Source organism: Theobroma cacao, chromosome 9 (genome assembly GCF_053813885.1).
Source record: "Theobroma cacao isolate CCN51 chromosome 9, ASM5381388v1, whole genome shotgun sequence".
Lineage (NCBI taxonomy): Eukaryota > Viridiplantae > Streptophyta > Magnoliopsida > Malvales > Malvaceae > Theobroma > Theobroma cacao.
In genome coordinates, this window is record NC_142647.1 from 7,660,936 (window position 1) to 7,684,239 (window position 23,304).

At 34.3% G+C, this 23,304-nt stretch overlaps 3 protein-coding genes across 4 annotated transcripts; 2 read left to right on the top strand and 1 right to left on the bottom strand.

Moving 5' to 3' along the window:
- The first annotated feature begins 429 nt into the window (after positions 1-429).
- On the top strand, positions 430-4,621 carry LOC18588848 (uncharacterized). Its single transcript, XM_007013536.3, has 3 exons — positions 430-610; positions 1,524-1,882; positions 2,123-4,621. Exons 2-3 carry the CDS (start codon positions 1,536-1,538, stop codon positions 4,389-4,391), a joined length of 2,616 nt encoding a protein of 871 aa, XP_007013598.3. The 5' UTR covers positions 430-610; positions 1,524-1,535; the 3' UTR covers positions 4,392-4,621.
- Positions 4,622-8,169: 3,548 nt separating this feature from the next.
- Positions 8,170-11,659, bottom strand: LOC18588849 (uncharacterized). Of its 2 annotated transcripts, none has more exons than XM_007013537.3 (4): positions 11,379-11,659; positions 9,611-9,654; positions 9,124-9,394; positions 8,170-8,763 (listed from the first exon to the last, which is right to left on the bottom strand). In XM_007013537.3, the coding sequence occupies exons 1-4, from the start codon at positions 11,434-11,436 to the stop codon at positions 8,474-8,476; spliced, it is 663 nt and encodes a 220-aa protein (XP_007013599.3). In that variant the 5' UTR covers positions 11,437-11,659; the 3' UTR covers positions 8,170-8,473. The 2 variants fall into 2 exon arrangements, with proteins under 2 accessions (XP_007013599.3, XP_017982069.2); XM_018126580.2 differs by lacking the exon at positions 11,379-11,659 and adding an exon at positions 11,255-11,276.
- A 6,159-nt stretch (positions 11,660-17,818) lies between these two features.
- LOC18588850 (pyrophosphate-energized vacuolar membrane proton pump) lies at positions 17,819-23,304 on the top strand. The gene is made up of 8 exons (XM_007013538.3): positions 17,819-18,218; positions 19,898-20,472; positions 20,574-20,953; positions 21,038-21,124; positions 21,207-21,537; positions 22,047-22,457; positions 22,598-22,657; positions 22,759-23,304. The coding sequence occupies exons 1-8, from the start codon at positions 17,957-17,959 to the stop codon at positions 22,963-22,965; spliced, it is 2,313 nt and encodes a 770-aa protein (XP_007013600.3). The 5' UTR covers positions 17,819-17,956; the 3' UTR covers positions 22,966-23,304.

The window sequence follows — 23,304 nt, forward strand, 5'->3', positions numbered from 1 at the left end:
TTGATAAAATTATATTATAATGTTTGATAATAAAAAAAATCAATATAATATAACATTATATTGACTTTACATTATAAAATTAATTTTTTTTAATTAATTTCGTTAAGTAAAAAAATTATATATCAATAAATGAATCGAATGTTTAAATGTTAAATTTTTTTAAAATCAATGTAATATTACTTTCTCATTATTTGGGAAAGTAATTTTGTAAGAGTAAAATGCCAAGCTCTTTCTCTTCCACCTAAACTAATATAATTAATTAATGAATTTAATTATTACTTTAAATTACCTTTATTAACTAATTAAGCAGGGCATTTAGCCACGTGTTCCACTCTCGGGGAAAGTCAAACACCGTACGTGCATCCACAAGTACTCCTTACTATAACATGTTCCGATATTATGGTTTCCTTAAATTCCAAAACAACCCCTTCAAGTTTATCCCTGTTCCAGTTCCAACCCTAACCCCGAATTTCCCTATTCTATTTTCCATAACACCCTTCCTCTTCTTTACTTCGATAACCCACTCTTCTTTTTCCTAATTTCTCAAAAACCCCCAAACTTTAGGGTTTCTCCCCTCCTCCGACTCCAAGCCCAGCACTTGCTCAATCTGGTAAAATTCCCCTTTAAACTCTCTTTAAATTTATCATTCAATTTTCTCTTTTTAAATCTAATTGTTATGTTTTTTTTTTCTTTTTGCATGCATTAATTAGTTTAAATTATTTTAATTCTTTTGCATGCAATGGGAATTCTTGAAGCTTAGTGGAAAATGTAATTCAGTTTATCGTTTAGATTGGTGGTTATTTGTTAAAGGTTCTTGCTTTTGATGGGTTTACTGATTGGATGATCATGACCGTTGGTTTGGTTGACTTTGTTTAAAATTGTTTGTCTAGCTGACTAGCAATGGAGGACATTGACCCATTTGGTTTTTGGCAGCTTTTTCATCTGAAATAAGCTTACATTGACAACGCATTTTAGCTGTTTATTTGTTTAACTTTTAGTACTTATTAAAAATTATTGGTTAACTATGGGATGTTACTTGTAAATATAAGTTTTTAGTAAAAGACATTCTTTTTGTCATGTTGTGTATCATATGTTTTTGTTACCAATGGTAGAGATTGTTAAGTGGGTCCAATGGGTTAATGGTTAAAGACAATGTGCTCTGCTATGCTTTTGAGGAATACTTCGATGATCAGTCAATTAAAACATGTGTCTTCCACTTAGTTAAGCGGAGAAGACTTAACTTTCTTGGACTCTTGGTTCTAGCTAAAATGCCAACTCTTGTGTATCTGTTGTATGATAGGGGAATCTGAAAATTTCTATCTATTCTGTAATGTCTGGGTTGATATCTCCATAATCCATTACTTGCCTTTCATGCGGTACTGATATAATGATGGTTGTAGGACCTCTCTGTAATGATTTTAATATTTGGCTTGGTAAAACAAGTTGTATGGTTAAAAGCAGGTAATTTATCTTTTGAGTTTATGTAAAATATTTTTAAAATTTATTGCTCATTTGATTCTCAGAAGTGATTTGGAATGGCGAGGGGAAAGCTGATCTTGATTTGCCAGTCTGGTGGTGAATTTGTGACAAAAGATGATGGATCCTTGTCATATGCTGGAGGAGAGGCACATGCCTTAGATATCAGTCCTGAGACAGCATTTGATGATCTCAAGTACAAATTAGCTGAAACATGTAATTTGGAATATAAATCTTTGTCCATCAAGTATTTTCTCCCCGGAAACAGGAGAACTCTAATTACGTTGTCTAATGACAAAGACCTGAAAAGGATGTATGATTTTCACGGGGACTCAGTGACTGCAGATGTTTTCCTTACAGGGAGAGCAGGCTTTAATCGTCTACCTTTTGACATGCATGCGAACAGGTAATATCTCTCTACCTGCAAATATTAGTACCTCCTAAAATTCGTTGTTTTTCTACTTTTTAGTCGTATTACAGTATAGGTGAATCGCGTTGTCATTGCATCAGCAAGCAAAATGAGCATGTGCTGAAAAAATCCATGTTCTTTGATGAGTGTGAGTGTGCCTCAGTATTGTTGTGCATATTGATTAGTCGTGGATTTTGCAAAATCCAAGGTTGCCTTAAGATCAGTCATCACTTGCAGGCAAAGTGGCAAAACCCTAGCCGAAACTGTGACTACGACGGCAGCTTTTCGACCTGCTGCCACTAGTCCTGCTACATACAAAGTTGCACCTGGCCTGAAGGATGTTCCTGTTGCTATAGCAACCCCTTCTGACTCTGCAAAAACTGTCAACTCAATAATCCGAAGTCCCACCAGAGCAGCAATTACCTCAAAACGTACTGCCCATAGCATTGCTGATGGTCTTTTTGAGGTTAGCGTTGCTGATGGAACTGCCCTTAGCACAGATATAATTGATATGAGTGCTTCTCCTGCTGATACTGTTAAGAAACGAAGGCGCACTGCCTCCTGGAAAAGTGGTGCAAATGGTCTTACCATTGTGACTGTTGCTGACAATCTTGAGAAGGGAAATACTACATCCCGGAAAAAGAATGCCAGGAATCACAAGCTCACTGTGGTAGCTGATAATATGGAGCAGCATATTGAACCCTGGGTAGATAATGCAGATTTTGACTTTGCTCTACAGGACTCTAGTAATGCTTCACCGGAGAAACTGGTTGCCTCATGGAAAAATGGCATTACTGGTGAAGGCCAGGATTTCAAAAGTGTGGTGGAATTTCGTGATGCTCTGCAGAAATATGCTATTGCACATCGCTTTGCATATAAATTAAGAAAGAATGATACTAACCGCGCTAGTGGCGTATGTGCAGCTGACGGCTGTCCTTGGAGGATTCATGCATCTTGGGTCCCATCTGCGCATGTGTTTAGGATTAAAAAATTGCACAGATCACATACATGTGGTGGGGAATCTTGGAAGACTGCTACGCCGGCTAAAAATTGGCTGGTGAATATCATAAAGGATAGGTTAAGAGATAGCCCACATCACAAACCAAAAGAAATCGCTAATGGCATTCTTCGTGATTTTGGGCTTGAGCTGAACTATACACAAGTATGGCGTGGAATTGAAGATGCTCGGCAGCAACTTCAGGGTTCATACAAAGAGGCGTACGGTCAGTTGCCTTGGTACTGTGATAAGATAGAAGAGGCAAATCCTTGTAGTTTTACGAAGCTTCTTATTGGAGATGACAGAAAATTTCAGCGTCTTTTTCTATCTTTTCATGCTACAATTTGTGGTTTTGAAAGTGGTTGTTGTCCGCTTCTTTTCCTTGAGGCCACCCCTTTGAAATCAAAATACCATGAAATTTTGCTCACAGCCACTGCACTTGATGGTGATGATGGGATTTTCCCAGTTGCATTTGCTATAGTAGATATTGAGAATGATGAGAGTTGGCGTTGGTTTTTGGAGCAGTTGAAATATGCATTGTCAACTTCTCGTTCTATAACCTTTGTCTCTGATAGAGATAAGGGATTAATGAAGCACGTGCTAGAAATATTTGAGAATGCTCACCATGGTTACTCAATATACTACTTGATAGACAGCTTCATACAAAACTTGAAGGGTCCATTCCATGGGGAAGGGAGGGCTTCATTGCCTGGAAGTTTCTTAGCTGCAGCCAGAGCAGTCCGACCTGATGGGTTTAGGATGTACACTGATCAAATAAAACGGGTTTCTTCCAGTGCTTATGATTGGGTCATGCAAAATGAGCCTGAGTACTGGGCAAATGCATTTTTCAAGGGTGAGCATTTTAATCACGTAACATTTGACATTGCAGAGTTATATGCTAACTGGATAGAGGAAGCACGAGAACTACCCATTATACCGAAGGTAGAAGCACTAAGATGTAAAATAATGCAGTTGATGAATGGTTGTCAAATGGAATCAAGTAACTGGTCTACAAAACTTACTCCATCTAAGCAGGGGAAGGTACAAGAAGAATGTGCAAAAGCATGTGGTCTAAAAGTATTATTTTCATCCGATACCCTTTTTGAAGTTCATGATAATTCCATTAACGTAGTGGATATTGATAAACAACACTGCAGTTGTGCGATGTGGAAGCCAACTGGGCTTCCTTGTCGTCATGCTATTGCTGTCTTTAACTGCACGAATAGGAGTCTATATGATTATTGTTCAAAATACTTTACAGCTGATAGCTTCCGATCAGCATACTCTGAGAGCATAAACCCTGCTTGCACCATTGCTTACCCCAGTGGAAATGAAAAAGATGCAATAGAAGATTATGAGCAGATAATTCCTCCATGCACCTCACGGCCACTGAGCCAGCAGAAGAAAATTAGGCGAACCAAAAGCCAGGGTATTATCAGAAGATCAGTCTGTTGCACTAGGTGCAAAGGAGTCGGGCATAATAAGGCTACATGCAAGGAAACCTTATAGGGAGTATGTACTCCCTCTTGTATGTATCACGCTGTACAGCTTTCATGATTACGTTATATGTTCCCACTTCCTTTGAATATCATCACGATGGGCTCTGCATTTGCATGGCTAACGTGTTGTGTTATTCAAAGTTGCATATATGTCTTTAGGCTAAATTAGTTAGAATTTGAACCAATCTTACCATTGTTTCTAAAACCGATTTTGAAGAGCAACTAGCCATATTTCTGAAATGCCTCCTGGGTATCTGGTTTCGAGTTATTAAGAATTTGAATAGGTTGTAGGGGTGGATCAGGGTCAGGCTTAAATGCCTTCAACCAAATGGGTATTTGACTATTTGTTCAACTTGCACTGGGCATTTCCTTTTAATTCCCCTCAGAGGATGATGGAAGCCAAGATTTTCATTAACCTGAGCTAACTCAGCTTCATACAAGGCTTGAAACCTAAGAACAAGCATAATGCTAGGAAATCTGGAAATGGTTGTAATCTTTAATCATCTATCCTCCATCTGCTCGATAAGGCAGTGAATGCCGTTTGGGTAGGTTCTTGCCATGGTTAATTGCGGTGGAAAATGTTATTTAGTAGCATTTAGCTGGGTTCGGTTACTAGTATTCCTTTCATTCATTAATGCCACTGTAACTCTTGCTTGTGGTAAAGGAACAGTCGCGGACATTTTAGTAAGAGGCAAATGCCCAAACCCATTTCTAAACCCAGATGCTGTATTCTCTATAGTCAGGACCAGTCTCCACTTCCATGCAGCCTCTACATATGAACGACGCTTCTTAAAAATGAGCTTTGGATGGCTCTTTGTGCCTTATCTTTTACTTTCTAATAAAACTTTAAAAGTGAGATTTAGATGGCTCTTGGTGTATTATCATTTTATGATTTTCAATAGAATGTAACGCCAAGTATTAAATTATTGAAAAACATATCATTATAATTATTGTTATATATAAAAACATGTCTTCCATCTTTAAAGGGTTGCTTTGAATTAAAATGATCATAAATGGTAAAAGATTGTTTTCACAAATCATTTATTTAGACTATTAGATGGCAGAATTTGTTTCAGATTATTGGTTTTTTTTTCTATGCAAGTTTTACTTTTAACTCTTTTCGAACCGTATATATAATCTCCATGGGCAACTAGTGTTCATATATCAAATCATGTCAAGTACTGTGCTACATAGTTTTACTTAACCTAAGGGCCATTGTTGATTTTAAAATCATGCATTGCCTCTGAATACAAAAGTCGCATGTATTTGTTGGAATTTTGTTCTACTGGGACACACTATTTTGTTCTGTTGTCATAAACCATACAAACCTAGCCTTTGTAAGTATCTTTGATGGGGTTATATTTCTTTCTTTTAGATGGATAATAATTCTTTGCATGCAGCAGTTATCTGTGCAGCTGCTTCCGTAATAGCTTTTGGAAGTCTTTTTGTTGAAAGACAGAGATCTGGGAACAATATATCTATTGATTCTAGTGTCAAGATCAAGAAAGAGAGATGTAAATTGACAGTGTTTTTATACGGAGGTGATGCCTATTATATGAACCAAATGAGGATGAGATCAATTGCATTTTTAAGTAGGAATAATTTACTAAAATCAAGTAGAGATGTGTTTGTGAGAGAGCAAGTGACTATATTTTTGCATCTAATTGGTCATAATGTAAGATTGCTAGTGATTAGATCAAGATATTTTAGAATTATCTTAAAATTAATATTGAAATACTATAAAGATATGATTAAGTTATTTTATGATTCCCTTCCGCTTGAAATAGAAAATAATCAAATATTTTATTCATACTTTAGAATACGGATTAATGATAAAAATGATTTAGGCAAACAAATTTATGAGGACAAAGAGAAGGTATGTTACATATATATTTTTCTAAAGCTTTATTCTATTATTTTCATATTATATGGTAGAAAATTAAGTCTTTGTTTAATAAAATGAAACAAACAAATTCAAAGCATGAATTTTTTTATCAACAAAGAGACTGACATGTACAACGAAATGCCATTAATTGTTTGAGAAAAATATACCAATTGATAGCTTCGTTAAATCTTTTGCTGATATAAAGTTGAAAGAGAACAATGGAACTGCCTCAATTGATAGCTTGTACACTAGGAAAATGAGGTTGATGAAGAGGTCAGACGTGGACAACATCTTTACCAATTGGAACTTCACTACCACGATCACATCGCAAAGGGCATCACAGTTCCACTGTTGAAGATGACAAACTTGACAAAATGTCAAAACGATTGAGAGATATTGCCTTTGATGTTGTGGCCTTTTATGAGCAAGTGATGAAGATGGAAGGGTTGGATGAGGCATTTCTTGCCTTTGCTATTTAAGGTAAAAGGTATTCACGGTCGAGAGTGCCGACTTTAGAAGAGAATTTCTTGTATCCTAGGGATAACAATTAAATTTTATGGTTTATGTAAAGTTTATTGGTTAGTTTTTAGATGATTTTAATTACGTAGAAGGATTATTTGTGTATTTCTTTTATTTATTTATATATAATATTTTAAATGTTGAAAAAAAATCTTTTCAATGTTTATTTATTTATGGTTTTATGGTGAAAACTTTTTTAAGATAGTCTATGGTGAAAAAATATTTTTTAAGGGTAATTCAAATAATAAAAAAATTATTATTTTTAGTTTATCTAAATAATAAATATTATTAAATTTTCTAATAAAACATCATTTATAAAAAAAATTAAGAAGTTAATTTTCGATTACCAAACATATTCACTATTGATTGTTATTTAAGTTCACTTTATCTATGCTATATTTCTTTAACATATAAAACAAAAAGAAAAAGAGAAGAAATGTGTCCAAAAAAATATAGTGAAACCAAAAAATATTTGGACCGGGCCTGAATCACCTACACCAAGCCCACGTAATTTAAAATCACTCTATTTCCTTATAAACTAGGGTTTGTTTGATAATCAGAAAAATAATTTGGGGGTGAAGAATTTTTTTTATGTAAAATATTTTATAAGAAAATTAATATTTTCTGTTGTTTGGATAAACTGTCAAAAATATTTTTTATTATTTGCATTTTATGAAAAATATTTTTCATCATCACTGAAAGAGTTATTTGGATATTAAAATAATAAATAAAAATTAAATACAAAACAATTATGTCATTTGATTTTCACATTAAAATTAAAAATTGAAATAAAATTGAAAAAATTAATAATGATATTTTCCAAGTGTTAACCACATATTATAATGAAAGTAAGCTCCAATTTTCAAAAAAAATTTCATCTCATCACTTTTTTACTATAGCACTATAAAAATATCAATATTCATCAATTATATAAAACATTCAGAACCTATATTTATAAATGTATATTCATTAAATAACAATCATCGAAATTTTTTTTATTATAATTATTAGTAAAATTTTTTTCATTAATAAATAAAAATATTAATAACATTGAATGGTTTTATTAAAAATATTTATTTAATTTTAATAGTATTGAATAATTCAAATATTAATATTTTAAGTTAAAATTTTTTAAAACTGAATATTGATATATTTTAATTTTTTAATATTTTAAATTAAATACTAATATTTATCAAATTTAATATGCTAAGCTTAGTATAATAACAGTTTTTCTTTTCTCCAAAAAAAATCTTACGCTTCACACAGACCTATGAGTATTTTTCCTGTTCGATTAATAAAATATTTTACATTTAACATTTTTTAAAAAATATTTTACATCAAAACAAACAAACGAACTCTAAGGATAAATAGGGATGGTAAGGCATTGAAAATAATGCATAATTTTTATGATAACCCAAACTAAGAATAGCGAGAAGTGCTGCTCCTTGCCTGCCAAGTAAAAATGGTTTAAGATACAGGCAGAGCATTTTCGAGCCTTTATGGCTCTCAAGTGGCTGTAATACTTGCAATATAATGCATGGTTAAGATCCTAATCTGTAAAACTTCAGCTTAGATCACAACAAACCGCCTGCATTTTATGCCCTTATTAAGTATGCCATATTTCTTCTAGAAAATTAGTATGCTAAATGTGCCCACCTCTGTACAATCACTCCTTTCTGCTAGAAGCATCAAACTTGTGATAGTGAACCCGAACATAAAGGACATGGCGGGTCACGCCTATCCTCAAGGCTTGTTCTCTCTTCCAAACAATCTGCATGATATACATGCCCACAAACTAGAACTGCCACGACAGAGAATTCACCAGAAGCCAGTGCATTTCCAAGTAAATAAGGTTTCCGTTTCAAATGCTTCTGACATATGCCACAAACAATCTTCACCTTGTCAAGTGATACTGCATCCATCACCAACGAACTAGACATTATTCGCTCTGGTCTGCTAAATGCTTTTTCCCTACCCTCTGCAAAAATTGGAAAACAGAAGTCAATATGGCAAAAAACCATAAGCAGAGGATGTTGAAAATTTTATGCTGCAAAAATGATGAGACAAAAAATGTAAGTTTAAACTAGCACCATTTCATTGAAGCTCAAATGATTCAACTCTTTAGTTATCTAAACAGTGAAAGAGGAGAAAGAACATGACTTCCTGAACTTTTGCTGAGAGTTTGATTCTATAAAGTTAAGTTTGGTATGAGTCCAAGTATCTTGTCTTACAATTTGTGTAATGATCTTGATGAGATAAAAAATTCATTTCCCAACTGTCACATTCTATGGAAACATAGAGATTCTTGGCATGAAAACCAGTAAGAGTTGCATACAACCTCCATGGCGTCCAGACTCTGGGCTGTAGTGCGCAAACTTGAAGGGTAATCTGTCATCATGTAAAGGACTAAACTTGCCATGAGAAGTTGATGCATTAGCAAGGCTGCCAGAATTCCGGCGTGAGTAGTGATGGCCATAGTAATGGCGTGATCGTTTTAGAAATATGGAGCGCCCAAGATTGTACTGGCGATTAGCAACAGAAGAGTTGGAATTAAGCAGCTTCACAGAATTATCTCCAACATCCACGCCAGCATCCAAATTCAAAGATTGCTATAGAATAAGGAGAAAAAAAATAACGAAACAATGCAGACAATTCAGTTGACAAAGAGATGATTAAAAAAAGAAAAGCACAAAGATACCTAAGAACTATTCTGACCCACAGTTGAATCATATCCAATTTTCGTCCATCAGGTAAAAGATGTATCAAGATATGTTAGAAATGAGGAGAAGAACTATTTTCAAAAATGAATAAAGGAAAGAACAAACCTTTTTGGATAATAATTCTGTTCCTGAAGAGCACGGCATGTCGTCTGCAACATTCAATATAAAGCACAATGAGTATTCACATTCTGATTGTTGACATCTAAACGGGAAGATGTTCTTAGCAATTTTCACAGTATCAGATTATTAAACTGAAGATAACAACCAAGTCCTCCGTTGCATGAAGATATTTCTTATTCCTTGATTTGAAAGCAACATGACCAAATCTCATCATGACACATCAAGATAGCAATCCTATGCTAAACCAAAAATTGGGATAACAACTCAGAAATAAATGTAGCAAATTGCAGAAGCTAATGCGAACATGGTACACTTAAAGACAAGTAAAAATAGAAATAGAAAATAAAAAAAAAGCGATAATTTCCATTTCCTTTCTAACACAAACAGGAGCAGATCAACTTAATAGCATATATAGAAGGCCTAGAGGTTGAAGAAAATAAAATTGAGGTTCACTTGTTATGATTCAAATTTGATGAACCTGTAAGGAGGATGTTCAAGCACAATGGTTTTCTACATTCAAGGGTATGCAAATTGCTTAGATGCTACCATGTATACACTCTCAATCTAGAGGTCCTACATTCAGCAATAAAATGTCAAACATCTTGAAAGGCATACATGAACCTAGACGGTTTCCAATCAAATAAATCAGAGAACAAAATTGACAAAAGGAATATGTACATAAAAGTACATACCACATAAAAAATTAAGAAGAAGAAAAAAGGTAGGCTTCAAAACTGTTTAAGCTATTGTAAACTATATAATTCCATTAGTCGTCCTTGCCAATAAAGGTCAAGATTAGTTATTCATAGCTATAATAAGGTGGCCTAACAAGGCTAGAGCAGTTCAAATGGCATAGGCATAAAGTGGTTTACTGACAGTAGAGAAGTTGCAATGTCAGTCCTGAATATAACTAAAACTGAAAATTTGTGGGCCAAAGAAGTTTTAAAGAGGCAGGCGTAGAGAATATAATCTCGCAAAAGCATATAGCCACTTTACCATACAAACTTTGCAATATTTATCAACAGAATTCTCTAAGTTTCACAATAGCAAGTAGGATGGTATGATCAAAACACAATAAAATTAGGTCATGACATAAAAGGGGAAAGAAGCCAGACTGAGCTCTGTCCTTCAGAAGATTCTAGGCAACAGAACTGATCATTGCAAACAAAAAAAAGAAAAGGTTGGATAGCAGAGTGCTAGGTAGCAATTAATTAAGTAGAAATCAGAAGTACATCAACAAAACTAACCAAGCAAGGGACTGCATTATATCAAAATACAAGCATTGATTGTCCAACCTATTTTCTAACAAAATGAACCTCCCTTCCTCTTCATATCTCACATTGCATAAAATCCCAGAAATTTACTCAGTACCCCATATCAAATATTCACATCAATAACAAGCATTTCCAGTGTCAATAAACAACAAGAGTAGCTTAAATTAGCAATTCAATAAATTAAAACCAAGAGGTATCAACAGAGAAAACAAGAAGCAAAACGTTAAATAATCCCACCGACTAACAAAGTGACACAGATCAAATATAGCGGAAAATAACTAAAAAGAATAATAAAGAAAACACTTAAAAACAAAACTGGAAACCCCAATTCTTAAAAAAGCAAGAATAGACATACTCAATAATTATTGCACCGAATTCTTACAAAATTGGCCAACATTATTCATGCACCCAAATATCTCTTTGTTCCAAAAGTTTATAGAAACAACAAATAAAAAAAAAAAAGAAGGAAAGAAACGTACCCGAAGAAGAAGGAAGGTCGAGATTGTTAGGTTGGGAACTTCTCTTTCTCTTCCCCATAATATTAAATTCAGACAAAGAAAAAAAGAAAGAAACAAAATATAGTAAATTATCCAAAATTAAAATGGTAGAGAAAGTTTTTTGGGAAGTAACATTCAACGGCTGGGAAACAATAACCCCAAAATTAATTTAAAGTGGCTTTATTTTTTTAATATTTTTAAAGGATTTTTGGGTCATTTTTGGGTTTTGGAACTGTACGGTCAGTAAGATTGGTAGAGAAAACAACAGTTCCGTTTGTGTTCTTTTTATCTTTTCTAAGGTGAAAGGAAAATGTGAGACGAAGAACAAAAGAACACGTGGCAGTAACTGAGATCCAAGCCCGCAGTCTCTTAGGTGTCCCATGAAAAAATTATACCCTTAATAATAATAATAATAATAATAACAATTTATTTTGACAATAGAAAAAGGTTTTATATTCGAAATTTGCTACGCATGCTTTATTCCTATGATGAATTTGTTTTTGATTAAAAGATAATCTTACTTTAATTTGAATGTTAATTAAGTTTATTTAACGAAATGTGTTAGGTTGTGCATTCGTTCAGGAATACATTGCTCAAGAGAAGAGGCTAGGAACAACCGAAAGCTGCTCGTTGGGCCTCTAATCTCTATTTGGGATTTGCTTTGTTTCCAAAAGTAAAAGGCCCATAAAAAATAAAGACAAAAGACCGAATTCAATTAATATGGGAGCAAAACAACACCTTGGACACTTTGATTTTATGCTCTCTTTGAAAAGCAGATTCTGATAATTTTCTTTTTCAAAGCAAAAATGCGAATAGAATAATTGCAAAGAAGTGGACAGAGTTCATCATTTTTCAAAACTCAAATCCCATTGCTTTTGCTTGGCGGGCTAAAAAGGAAGATGGCCCAAAGCAACTTTCCTGGCTCTATCCAAAGAGAATTTTGCCTACAAGCATCACCTCCTTATCCCAAGTGGGAGTTTGTCACACGTCTAATGCCTTATGGCTAATCTAAACTTTTAATACTTATCTCTGTCTTTAGAAAATTGCAAAGTATGTATATGATTCAACTTATAGTAGTCCAATATAATGAAATACCATAAAGTTAATCCCACCTAATCGCCACGATATCACAACATTTTTAATATCATTTATTTATTACTCTTTAAGCAAAGAATATTCATGTATTTATGATAATGCTATCTTGTCAACGTATTCATAATAGAATAAAGGGGTTTATGAATGTAGTTGCCGACATATATGTTAAAAAACCATTATAAAGAAACAACCAAATCCTCCCTCCTTTCATGTTTGCTCCCTTTTAACATAAACAAGGCTGGCACCAAACGGTTTTGTTGTTTATTATTTTTAAACAACAAAATAATATTTGCCTTTATGTTCAACGTCGTTCGCACTTGGTGCTACTGCTCCTACCTTAAATAATATTTGCGTGCAGGTTTTCCCAATTCTAAAAGAAGCACAACACACTGGGGATTCCCAGAATTAATCTGGTATGGATGAAGCTGTCATTGGTCTATATGGCATCGATTGGGACAACGTAAGAATGTTGTTTCAGAATATTAATCTTATAGTGAACGTGACGTATGCCAAGGAGTTTGTACCATGGGCTGGCTTTGATAATGTTCGATCGAGAAAATGAATTGTCCCATCATTCTATTCAATCATTATTTTAGGGTGATTACATAGGCCGGCTCATACTTGATTATCTTCCCAACATTACATTCGTATCACATGGAACCATTTGGATTTGTGAGAGTTTGATCAGGAAAACAGATTAATATTAAAGAAATAGGTAAGTGTTTATTGCTTGCAAGGCAATTATGTTAACCGCTGAAACACCAGGTTTGTGGTGCGTTCTTCAGTCAATTAAGTCTTTGACGTTAACATTAATAAAAAGGATGGGCAAATGGACAACTTGACACTTAATTAAAAGAAAGAGAAAAATCACGCTAACAAAAAAAAATAACAAAAGGGATCTTATTTACATTAATCTATATATATTGGCAGTTACGCTAATATCTTATGGATTTAGCTTGACTTTCTACCAATTTCAGAAGGATTTTCCAAGTGCTGAAAGGAATATTTTAAATTTTTTATATGGAGAAAAAAAAATGATGAAAACTCCACGTTAACGACATTGAAAAGAACGTACCTTTTACTTTTTTGGAGCTAGAGAAAAAGAAATTGTAACTGCTTGGAAACGATCAAGTATTGTACTTTTCCTAAAGGACCCGCATGCCGGTGGCTAGTGGGCCTAAATTTTTACATCAAAAACCGAATGTACCTTTTAATGATTCGCATATATGTACATATGAGTCGAAAAGAAGCAACCAGCCTTGAGTGTCAGCAAGGAATAGAAACGTGAAGAAGGTCATCTTTCAACAAAGCTTTATTGCAAAATGACTATAGGCTATAAGCACATAATTGGGAGAAATAGAGAGAGGGAGAGAGGGTCCATAGATACCATATCATTTCAATAATAAGACAACCCTAAAATTTCATATTCAGACAAAAGCAATTGGATCCGACTGATTTTGGCCCGTTACTCTTCTCTAGCTAAATGTCACTGTTACTAAATCAAGGGTATTTATCTCTAAATTGTCGTTACCTTATTAGCAATTAAATTTGAGCCATACAAAACCGGATAACCCGTGTTGAAAAAATGGGATCATATCGATAAATCAGATTAGTTGATTGAGATTGAGAATACGTGGTTTATTCGGTCCAATTAATGGACGGACTAAATTGATTTCTGTGTTAAAGTTTTATTTTTATTTTTAATTTTTCTTTTTGCAAGTGATAAGATTTGAACTCTTGCCCTTTTAATTATTAATTAAAACTCTTATTACGTATCAAAAGTAATTTTTATATCTATTTATCATATATTTAAAACAAAAAATTATTTTTTAAAGAAAAAATAGTTGAGATGAAATTAATTAGTTAAATCAAGAATCGATGACACAGTCAGTTCAATCTTGATACTATTTTTTTTATAAATCCTACATTCTCTTTTTAAATATTCGAATTTGAGATTAAAAAAAAATGAAATTTTAACCAAAAACCAATTACTAGAATTGAACTAAAATTATAATAATAGAATGATTTTAGAAAAAAAATTAAGTTCAAGTTGTAAGTTTTTCTTGTAAATAATTTTGTTTTGCTAATCCACGTTTTTAAAAGCATTTAGGCGGTGTATTAATTTAATTTTAAAAAATAACCATTTTAGGCATCAATTTTGATATTTAATGTAAAGATTCTTTAAAAATACCATTTGAATAAGTTCTTTAAAAACATTGTGGTTAGAATTTGCCTTCGTCGTTTAAAAAGAGATAAATTAATAATATGTTATGCTGGCAGCGCCAATAATTAGTTAATATAGTATTATTTCTAACAGTGTTGGCAAAGGAATCACCAAATATTAGCACAAAGCCAGGCTGGCCTTGGATCCCTGACCATGGATTGCTTTGTTTCATTCGCAGAACTAGCCAAGTAGACCCACCAGCACCAGTTAATGATTTTACTTCCAGTCCTCGGTTAACGCAGAGGCTTTGTTGAAGTACAAATATCCCAAAATAGAAGCCGAAATAAATAAAAAATTACAAGTACTACACTCTTAAACAGTAAGACTAGACATGCACCCTGGCAAAGGACAACAACAAAAAAGGTCAGATCTGGAAATTGGGTGAGCCCGTGAGGCGTTACGCACAGAGGCGTGGGGCTAGAGCCGATGGTCCCACAGTGACCAGTGATCAGCCATGACAACACAGTCCCAACCAGCCAGCCAAACTTCACTCTCTCCCCCGACCAAAGCTTCCCCTTTTGCCTGTTTTGTTTTTTATTTATTTTTTATGCATTGTCACGCATTATTTTATTGGTGATGAGTAAGGTCCAATAGGGACCCAACGGTTACCTTCTCTCTTTCTCTTCGAAGATGGCACGACAAAATCCGTAATTTGAAGTTGTAAGCGTGAGTTTAATTTTAATTTTACTGAAAAGGAATGTTTAGCTTTTTTTATAAGACTATTTGAATGCCTATTCATTCAATGCGAGAATATGAATCTTTACCTAAAATCTGATTAATATCTCTGACTATAAAATAATAGTAAACCAAAATATTTTAAGAGAGAATCCCATGTTTAGAACAAGTGTGAAGATCATGCTTCCCTGCATTTGTGGAGTTTATGCGAAGTGTTTGTCAATACCTTTAGCATGGTTGCGAATTTGGGAATCATGTGCTTTGTTTTGAGGTTAATGGGCGAATTTATTTAATATGGATTTTATCACTAACTTCAGTCTCATAAAATTGAAGCAAATCACACGTCTATAAAGGATATTTTAAAGCCTGCATGCCTAGTGCAAATTTGTTTCACTAACTATTGAATTGTTGTTCATTTTTCTTCGTTCAATTTTACTTTTACATGAGATTAAGGGATTGATTCTAATGACAGTGATATATTAACTTTTTATTTACTTTTCAAACTTATATCCTTTCAAACATCTTAATCTTCCTCACAGCATTTTTACAATAATTTCAAAGGATATTATTCCATAAGAATTCCTCGCCACATTCGTAGAACATACTTTTCCTCAGCTTGAACTTTTATTTGAACCGCAGCAGTAGTGGTTGGCCGAGGGAGGGAAGCGTTGCGTTTGATGCGAAGAAAGTTCAGATTTCGAGAGTGGGTCCATGCGAGGTTCTTCGTGTTGGCTATGAGGCTGCCATCCATCTGCGTTGGGTGAACGGTCCTGATCTCCTCTTCTTAAATGTTTGGTGGGGCCTAAGTTTTTTTAACGTTACATGATTGATAGCATCATGCAAAAACAAAATAGTGAAAACTCCCATACCACAAATTTAACCTTCCTAAGAAAAACTAAAAAAAAAAGTTATTTGTTTTTTAAAAGAAAAGAAAAGCCGATGGAGGCACTCCATGCGTCTAAAATGCGCCCTTGTTGGATTTATCCGAATCAACGCCACATCGTCAAACTCCAAAAAAAGCATAGGAAAAGTTTCTTCGCAATCAGGGAAGGGCAAACCCTAGACAAAACAACATACTTTGCGTTCATTTACGGAGACGATGTCGTTTTCATTGCCTTGTGTTGTCCATGTGAGAAATTTCCTTGCCTTAGGAAAGTTCTTGCCAAATATAAATATATATTCGTTGTATTTGGTCTATAATTTATTGTAATTTTGACAATTAATTATTATTTAATTTTTAATTCAATGAGACAATGACTAGATCAAGCCACTGTTTTCCCCTCATTTAAATACGTTCATATACATTTTGTGTGCAATATTCTTTGCTAGCCAAGATAGACCATCCTACTTATATTGCTGTGAAAGTGAACATTAATGTAATAGTCAATTGTATCGTAAATTGTTTCTTTTATTGAGAAAATAAATTTGATTCTTTAAATAAGAGATACATGTATATATTATTAAACTAAATACTCAAATGTGCAAATTAATTTTTTAAATATAAAATCAAATAATTAAAAATAAAATTTGTTTGTTTTCCTCTTTTGCACAAATATTTTACCATATTCTTTAACTAATATATATATTGAATAGCCTTACATTTAAAATCTATGATATTCTTTGACTATATCTTTGCAAACTTTAATATGTTTCTCACTCAAATTTTTTTTTTTTGCAAATTTAATCCTGGCTCTTTTTTTAAATGATGTATGTTAATCTTATTTTCACACAAGTGGCAACCATTGTTATCATCATTATATCCGAATTACCACACGCTAATAAGTTATATCTAAGACAATTATTGAGAAATAATCATGAAAATTTTTTGGAGCAAGTAATTGCTATCAAGTCTCATACTTTACGTTCCAAATTTACAATAATTGCGACAACAATAAAACCATATATATTTACTTTTCTTTAAATTTCTTAACCAAAATTTAAAACAGGTTAGGCAATAATCATTAGTTTTAACTGATTTTATTTACCTTGAAGTTTAATTTTTTCTTAAAAAAATATTTGCAAAAATTAATCAATTTTTAAGTAAAATATTAGAGGTGAACTACATAAATATTGACGCGTTAATTAAGGTAATTAGTTTAAAAAGTAAAGTGGGAACTAATTAACATTTGTCAACATATTTAATTACATTTCAAATAAAAAAATTGAACTGGTAAATTGTTTTATTTTAAATTCCCACATATAGTCCAAAAAATTAGTCAAAAATGACAGTTATTTTCACTGGTTAAACGTTGCAGCTAAACTTTTATACTCTCTCTCTCTTACTCACCATACTTATCTGACCCTCCCAACTAAAGAGATCTGATTCTTCCATTTCTTATAATTTACAAAAAAAAAAAGACAAGAGAAGAAAATCTTTATTTTCACACTTATTTTTTTTCTTGTTTTCCACCGCAAACTTTTTCCTGTATATAAAATCTCATTTCTCTCCCATTTTCCTCTCACTGGAAAAAAAAGGACGCTTCTTTTTCTTGTTCACATTCACACTCTCTCTCTCTCTCTCTCTCTCTCTTCACTTGCATTTCGTTTCTTTGGGAGGGTGGTAATTATGGGGGCTTCGATTTTGCCAGATCTCGGAGCCGAGATCCTGATCCCGGTCTGCGCCGTGGTTGGAATTGCCTTTTCTTTCGTACAATGGGTTCTCGTTTCCAAGGTGAAGCTCTCTCCGGGTCGAGACTCGGGTTCCCCCGGGAACAACGGTGCGGGTGCGAAAAACGGGTACGCGGATTACCTCATTGAAGAAGAAGAAGGTCTTAATGACCATAATGTTGTTCTTAAATGTGCTGAAATTCAAAACGCCATCTCTGAAGGTTGTTGCTCTTTTGCTTTCTTCTTTTAAAGGTTTTTGCGATCTGTCTTTTTTTTTCTTGTGAAAAATTGATCCTTTTGGTCTTATTTTGATTTTTTTATGTGGGGTTTCCGTCATTTATTTTGGGGTTTTTTTTCCTGTTTGCATGTCTGAAGTACCTAACTGAAATGGTTTTTTGAAGAACGAGGTTATCTTTTTTTTTTTGCGAAACGTTTTTGTTTTATATGTTTTGAGAGTTTAGATCTTTTGTTTCTCATTGTGTGTGTGCGCGTGTTTTTATGTTTGGTTTGTGGAGTTTTTGGTTTGTCTGCATAAATTTTGGTGTTGTGTAGTGAATTATTGCTGGGGAAGAAGAAACAGTTTTGGAGCACGAGGTTTCTGTTTCTTCATGTATTCCTATGTTAAAGTATAAGTATTTTTTTTAATTTTTCTGATATGTATTTACTTTATATTGAAGCCATGAAAAGCTACATAATGTGCAAGCTGTCCTAATTTTATATATATATATATGTATGTATGTTTTTATTTATATAATATGTGCTTCAATGAATGTTTTCTTCAGATCGAGTATAGGGGATGGGGGGAATCTGGAGTTTGGACCCACGTGTATTTATTAAATATATCTCACAATCAACATTGATTAGGTTGTTGTGTTATTTTTCTATATGCACATTGAGAATATAATTGAGATCTAGGCCTTTCTTTTTTGGGTTTTGAATTTTACGTTTTGTAGCACATGGATTATGCATAATGGCATTGAAAGACTTTGGACATTTCCTCATAATTGCATGCTTGCTATGAAATTTCTTTTCCTACTGATTAATAAGCGGATGGAAAGTTGAACGCTGATGCTTCCTGGATTGGATTGTCATTGTTTCTTTATTTGAGATCTTGTACCCTTTTTGTTGAATTTGAACCAGATCTGGAAGTCTTACTTTTATATGGGGCCTGAATTAAGTTTCCAGTGGCCAGAACTTTTCAATTTGTTTACTCTGAAAGCCTTACTTAAAACAGATATAAACGTTGGATGATTCAATTATTTTGTCTTAAGTATATGTTTAGTTTCTTTTTTTTTTTTTACTGTTTCCGTAACATGTAAGTTATATAATGCAGGAAAGACTGTCATAGTACAAGTTGATTTGAGGGAATGATGCACTGTTTTAAGATATGATATGCTTAACACTTTATTTCACTTTTGGAAAGCGGGATGCTTTTGAATCATTTCCATGCTTCCGAGGCTGTAACATACTGAGTTTAATTTTTGGTGGACCATTTCCTTGTTTGTTTCTGCTGTATGGCAGATTTAATTATTTCAATCTTTTTTTTTTGTAAATTAAATAATAGAGTTATTAAAATGCAAAAATATATTTAGATCTGTTACTTTTTAATTTGCTGTCAACAAAATGTTATACTACAAAGTACAAATACTTTTCTTTTAGAAAGAGAAATTCTTTCAATTCTATCTGTTATGTCATTGTTTCTGGTACTTTGCCCCGAATAATCAAGTCAGAAGAAAACAAGAAGACTAAAGCTTGTACTATAGACAGTGTTCCTGACAATATGCTTGTGTAACAAAGGAGTAGGGGCTTTTATCTAGTTGTGCTGTTTATTGCCTTTTCTCTTGGTAATTCCTGTAAAGACTTTCTCAGTTAGCTAATTTTGGGATTTATGAGTTTACAGGGGCAACCTCATTTCTTTTCACTGAGTACCAGTATGTTGGCATTTTCATGGTTGCTTTTGCAATCTTGATTTTCCTTTTCCTTGGCTCGGTCGAGGGTTTCAGCACTAAGAGCCAGCCTTGCATGTATGACCAATCTAAGATGTGCAAGCCTGCTCTTGCCACTGCTGCATTCAGCACCATATCTTTCTTGCTTGGTGCTGTCACTTCAGTTGTTTCTGGCTTTCTTGGGATGAAAATTGCTACCTATGCAAATGCTAGAACCACTCTGGAGGCAAGAAAGGGAGTTGGAAAGGCATTTATCACTGCATTCAGATCTGGTGCTGTCATGGGTTTTCTTCTTGCTGCAAATGGCCTTTTGGTGCTTTACATTGCCATCAACTTATTCAAACTCTACTATGGTGATGATTGGGGTGGTCTTTTTGAGGCGATCACTGGTTATGGGCTTGGGGGATCATCTATGGCTCTTTTTGGCAGAGTTGGTGGAGGAATCTATACCAAAGCTGCTGATGTAGGTGCTGATCTTGTGGGCAAGGTGGAAAGGAACATTCCTGAGGATGACCCTAGAAATCCAGCTGTAAGTAACATGTCTCTATGAATATGTTTATCACAACTTTGAATTCAGAAAACTGAGTGGTTGTCCTCTTGGGTTGTCACTGAGTTGCTTCCTTGTTTCAGGTGATTGCTGACAATGTTGGTGATAATGTTGGTGATATAGCTGGAATGGGATCTGATCTTTTTGGCTCTTATGCTGAATCATCTTGTGCTGCACTTGTTGTTGCTTCCATCTCTTCTTTTGGCATCAATCATGAGTTGACTCCAATGTTATATCCTCTAATCATCAGTTCCGTTGGTATCCTTGTTTGTTTAATCACCACTTTATTTGCAACAGACTTCTTTGAGATTAAGGCTGTAAAGGAAATTGAGCCATCATTGAAGCGTCAACTTATCATCTCCACTGTTCTCATGACTGTTGGAATTGGCATTGTTAGTTGGATAGCTCTTCCATCTTCCTTTACCATTTTCAATTTTGGAGACCAGAAAGCTGTGAAAAACTGGTGAGCTCTTATTGCTTCGTTTTGAGAAATATCAAGAGTCATATGCTTGCATTTGGAGTGTGTAACATTGAATTTCTTCTGCAGGCAACTATTCTTATGCGTTTCTGTTGGTCTTTGGGCTGGCCTAATTATTGGATTTGTAACTGAGTACTATACTAGCAACGCATACAGGTATCCATTTTGGTAGCATTAATATCCTTTACTTGTCCTTTATTATCATTGATTTTGACACGTTCTTTACTTTCTGCTGCAGCCCTGTGCAAGACGTTGCTGATTCCTGCCGGACTGGAGCTGCTACTAATGTTATTTTTGGCCTTGCATTGGGTTACAAGTCTTGCATTATTCCTATTTTTGCTATTGCAGTCAGTATTTTTGTTAGTTTTAGCTTTGCTGCTATGTATGGCATTGCTGTTGCTGCCCTTGGAATGTTGAGCACCATAGCTACTGGATTGGCTATTGATGCCTATGGTCCCATCAGTGATAATGCTGGAGGCATTGCTGAGATGGCTGGCATGAGCCACAGAATACGAGAGAGAACTGATGCTCTTGATGCTGCAGGAAATACCACTGCTGCTATTGGAAAGGTTTGAATTTTTTTTTACAAAAATTTGCTTGCTTAAACGCAAGGCTTTCGTTCTTATCTGTTTTTAGTTGATATGGCATAACAGTTGAGAAGAAGGTTTTTTTGTTTGTTTGTTTGTTTTGGTTGGCACTGATGTCTTTGGTGATATTGAATAATCCATTGGTCCAATGAAGCAGGTCATTTTTGCTTTTATTTTTCCAATCCTTTTACTTTATTTAAAATTGAAATTTCTTTTTCTTAAGAGTTATTCAATTTCTATTTTACTTACCTTTTTCAACGCATCCTGTCTCCTTTAAATTTAATTTTCCATGAGTAATTTTTTTACTCCTTGATCGGCTTTGATTTTTTCTGTAGTTTATAACTGAGAAGTAGTTCTCTTACTAAAGCCACAGACTGTAGTTGCAATTTTTGCTTGATTTAGCACTTGTGTGTCTGCTTGAAGGAAAACATAATCTTGTTGTTGTGTTAGTGAGTTAAAGGTATTCATTTGAGCACTGCATTTCTTTCCAGGGTTTCGCCATTGGATCAGCAGCCCTTGTGTCTCTTGCCCTCTTTGGTGCCTTTGTGAGCCGTGCTGCTATTTCAACAGTTGATGTGTTGACCCCTAAAGTTTTTATTGGTTTGCTTGTGGGTGCAATGCTTCCTTACTGGTTCTCTGCTATGACCATGAAGAGTGTGGGAAGTGCTGCTTTGAAGATGGTTGAGGAAGTGCGCAGGCAATTCAATACGATCCCAGGTCTCATGGAGGGCAGTGCTAAGCCTGACTATGCTACCTGTGTTAAGATTTCTACGGATGCTTCCATCAAAGAAATGATCCCTCCTGGAGCCCTTGTTATGCTCACACCCCTTCTTGTTGGAATCTTTTTTGGTGTGGAAACTCTCTCTGGTGTCCTTGCTGGATCCCTTGTCTCTGGTGTGCAGGTAATGTTAACAAGTCCTAATATTGTGTATTAACAGCCTTATGATTTGGAATTGCATGTTAAATTCTTGAGATACTGCTTGAGGTGTTTCATACAGAAGGTTTCATCTTAATGTTGTTTCTGTTTTGGTAATGTTTGCAGATTGCTATCTCTGCATCGAACACAGGGGGTGCTTGGGATAATGCCAAGAAGTATATTGAGGTACCAATGATTTGACTGACTTCCTATTAGTTACTCTTATGATTGACGTTTTGAAAGTAAATGTTCTGTATTTATGCTCTGGATTTTGTCGTGGAATGCAGGCTGGTGCTTCAGAACATGCAAGATCTCTTGGGCCCAAAGGATCAGATCCACATAAGGCAGCTGTTATTGGTGACACCATTGGGGACCCTCTGAAGGATACATCTGGGCCATCATTGAACATCCTCATCAAGCTAATGGCTGTCGAATCACTTGTCTTCGCTCCCTTCTTTGCTACACATGGTGGGCTTCTTTTTAAGATATTTTAAGAGAAGACAAAAGATGGGCTAATGGTCCACAGATTCCAGCTTCTACGGGTTCTTCTCTTCTAGTTCTCCTTTTGAAGTAAATTTAGTTTGTAGCACATTTTGACTCTAGAGACCATATCCTCTTTAAGGTCAAATCGGCAGTGAGAATTTTCCCTTGCAAAGGGTTGACAATGACATTGATGATGATGATGATGATTCTGGTCAATCTAGAAAAGAGTTAAAGCCCCATTGTTACTATTATTACTTTTTGTTTTTGTGAAGAATGTTTTTGTTGCCCTCGCTCAACTTTGTTTTCTTGCTCTGATATCCATTGTCATGCCTGGTTGTTGTTGGCATAAA

What these genes read in the sequence shown, in the direction of transcription:
- LOC18588848 (XM_007013536.3), top strand. Translation starts at nt 1,536, where the DNA reads ATGGCGAGGGGAAAGCTGATCTTGATTTGCCAGTCTGGTGGTGAATTT. An exon ending in TTTGACATGCATGCGAACAG is followed by an intron (nt 1,883 to 2,122) that starts GTAATATCTCTC and finishes CATCACTTGCAG; the next exon opens with GCAAAGTGGCAAAACCCTAG.
- LOC18588849 (XM_007013537.3), bottom strand. Translation starts at nt 11,436, where the DNA reads ATGGGGAAGAGAAAGAGAAGTTCCCAACCTAACAATCTCGACCTTCCT. An exon ending in CGACCTTCCTTCTTCTTCGG is followed by an intron (nt 9,655 to 11,378) that starts GTACGTTTCTTT and finishes TGAATGTTGCAG; the next exon opens with ACGACATGCCGTGCTCTTCA. An exon ending in CAGAATTATTATCCAAAAAG is followed by an intron (nt 9,395 to 9,610) that starts GTTTGTTCTTTC and finishes CTTATTCTATAG; the next exon opens with CAATCTTTGAATTTGGATGC.
- LOC18588850 (XM_007013538.3), top strand. Translation starts at nt 17,957, where the DNA reads ATGGGGGCTTCGATTTTGCCAGATCTCGGAGCCGAGATCCTGATCCCG. An exon ending in CAGAAAGCTGTGAAAAACTG is followed by an intron (nt 20,954 to 21,037) that starts GTGAGCTCTTAT and finishes TTTCTTCTGCAG; the next exon opens with GCAACTATTCTTATGCGTTT. An exon ending in CCCTTGTCTCTGGTGTGCAG is followed by an intron (nt 22,458 to 22,597) that starts GTAATGTTAACA and finishes TAATGTTTGCAG; the next exon opens with ATTGCTATCTCTGCATCGAA.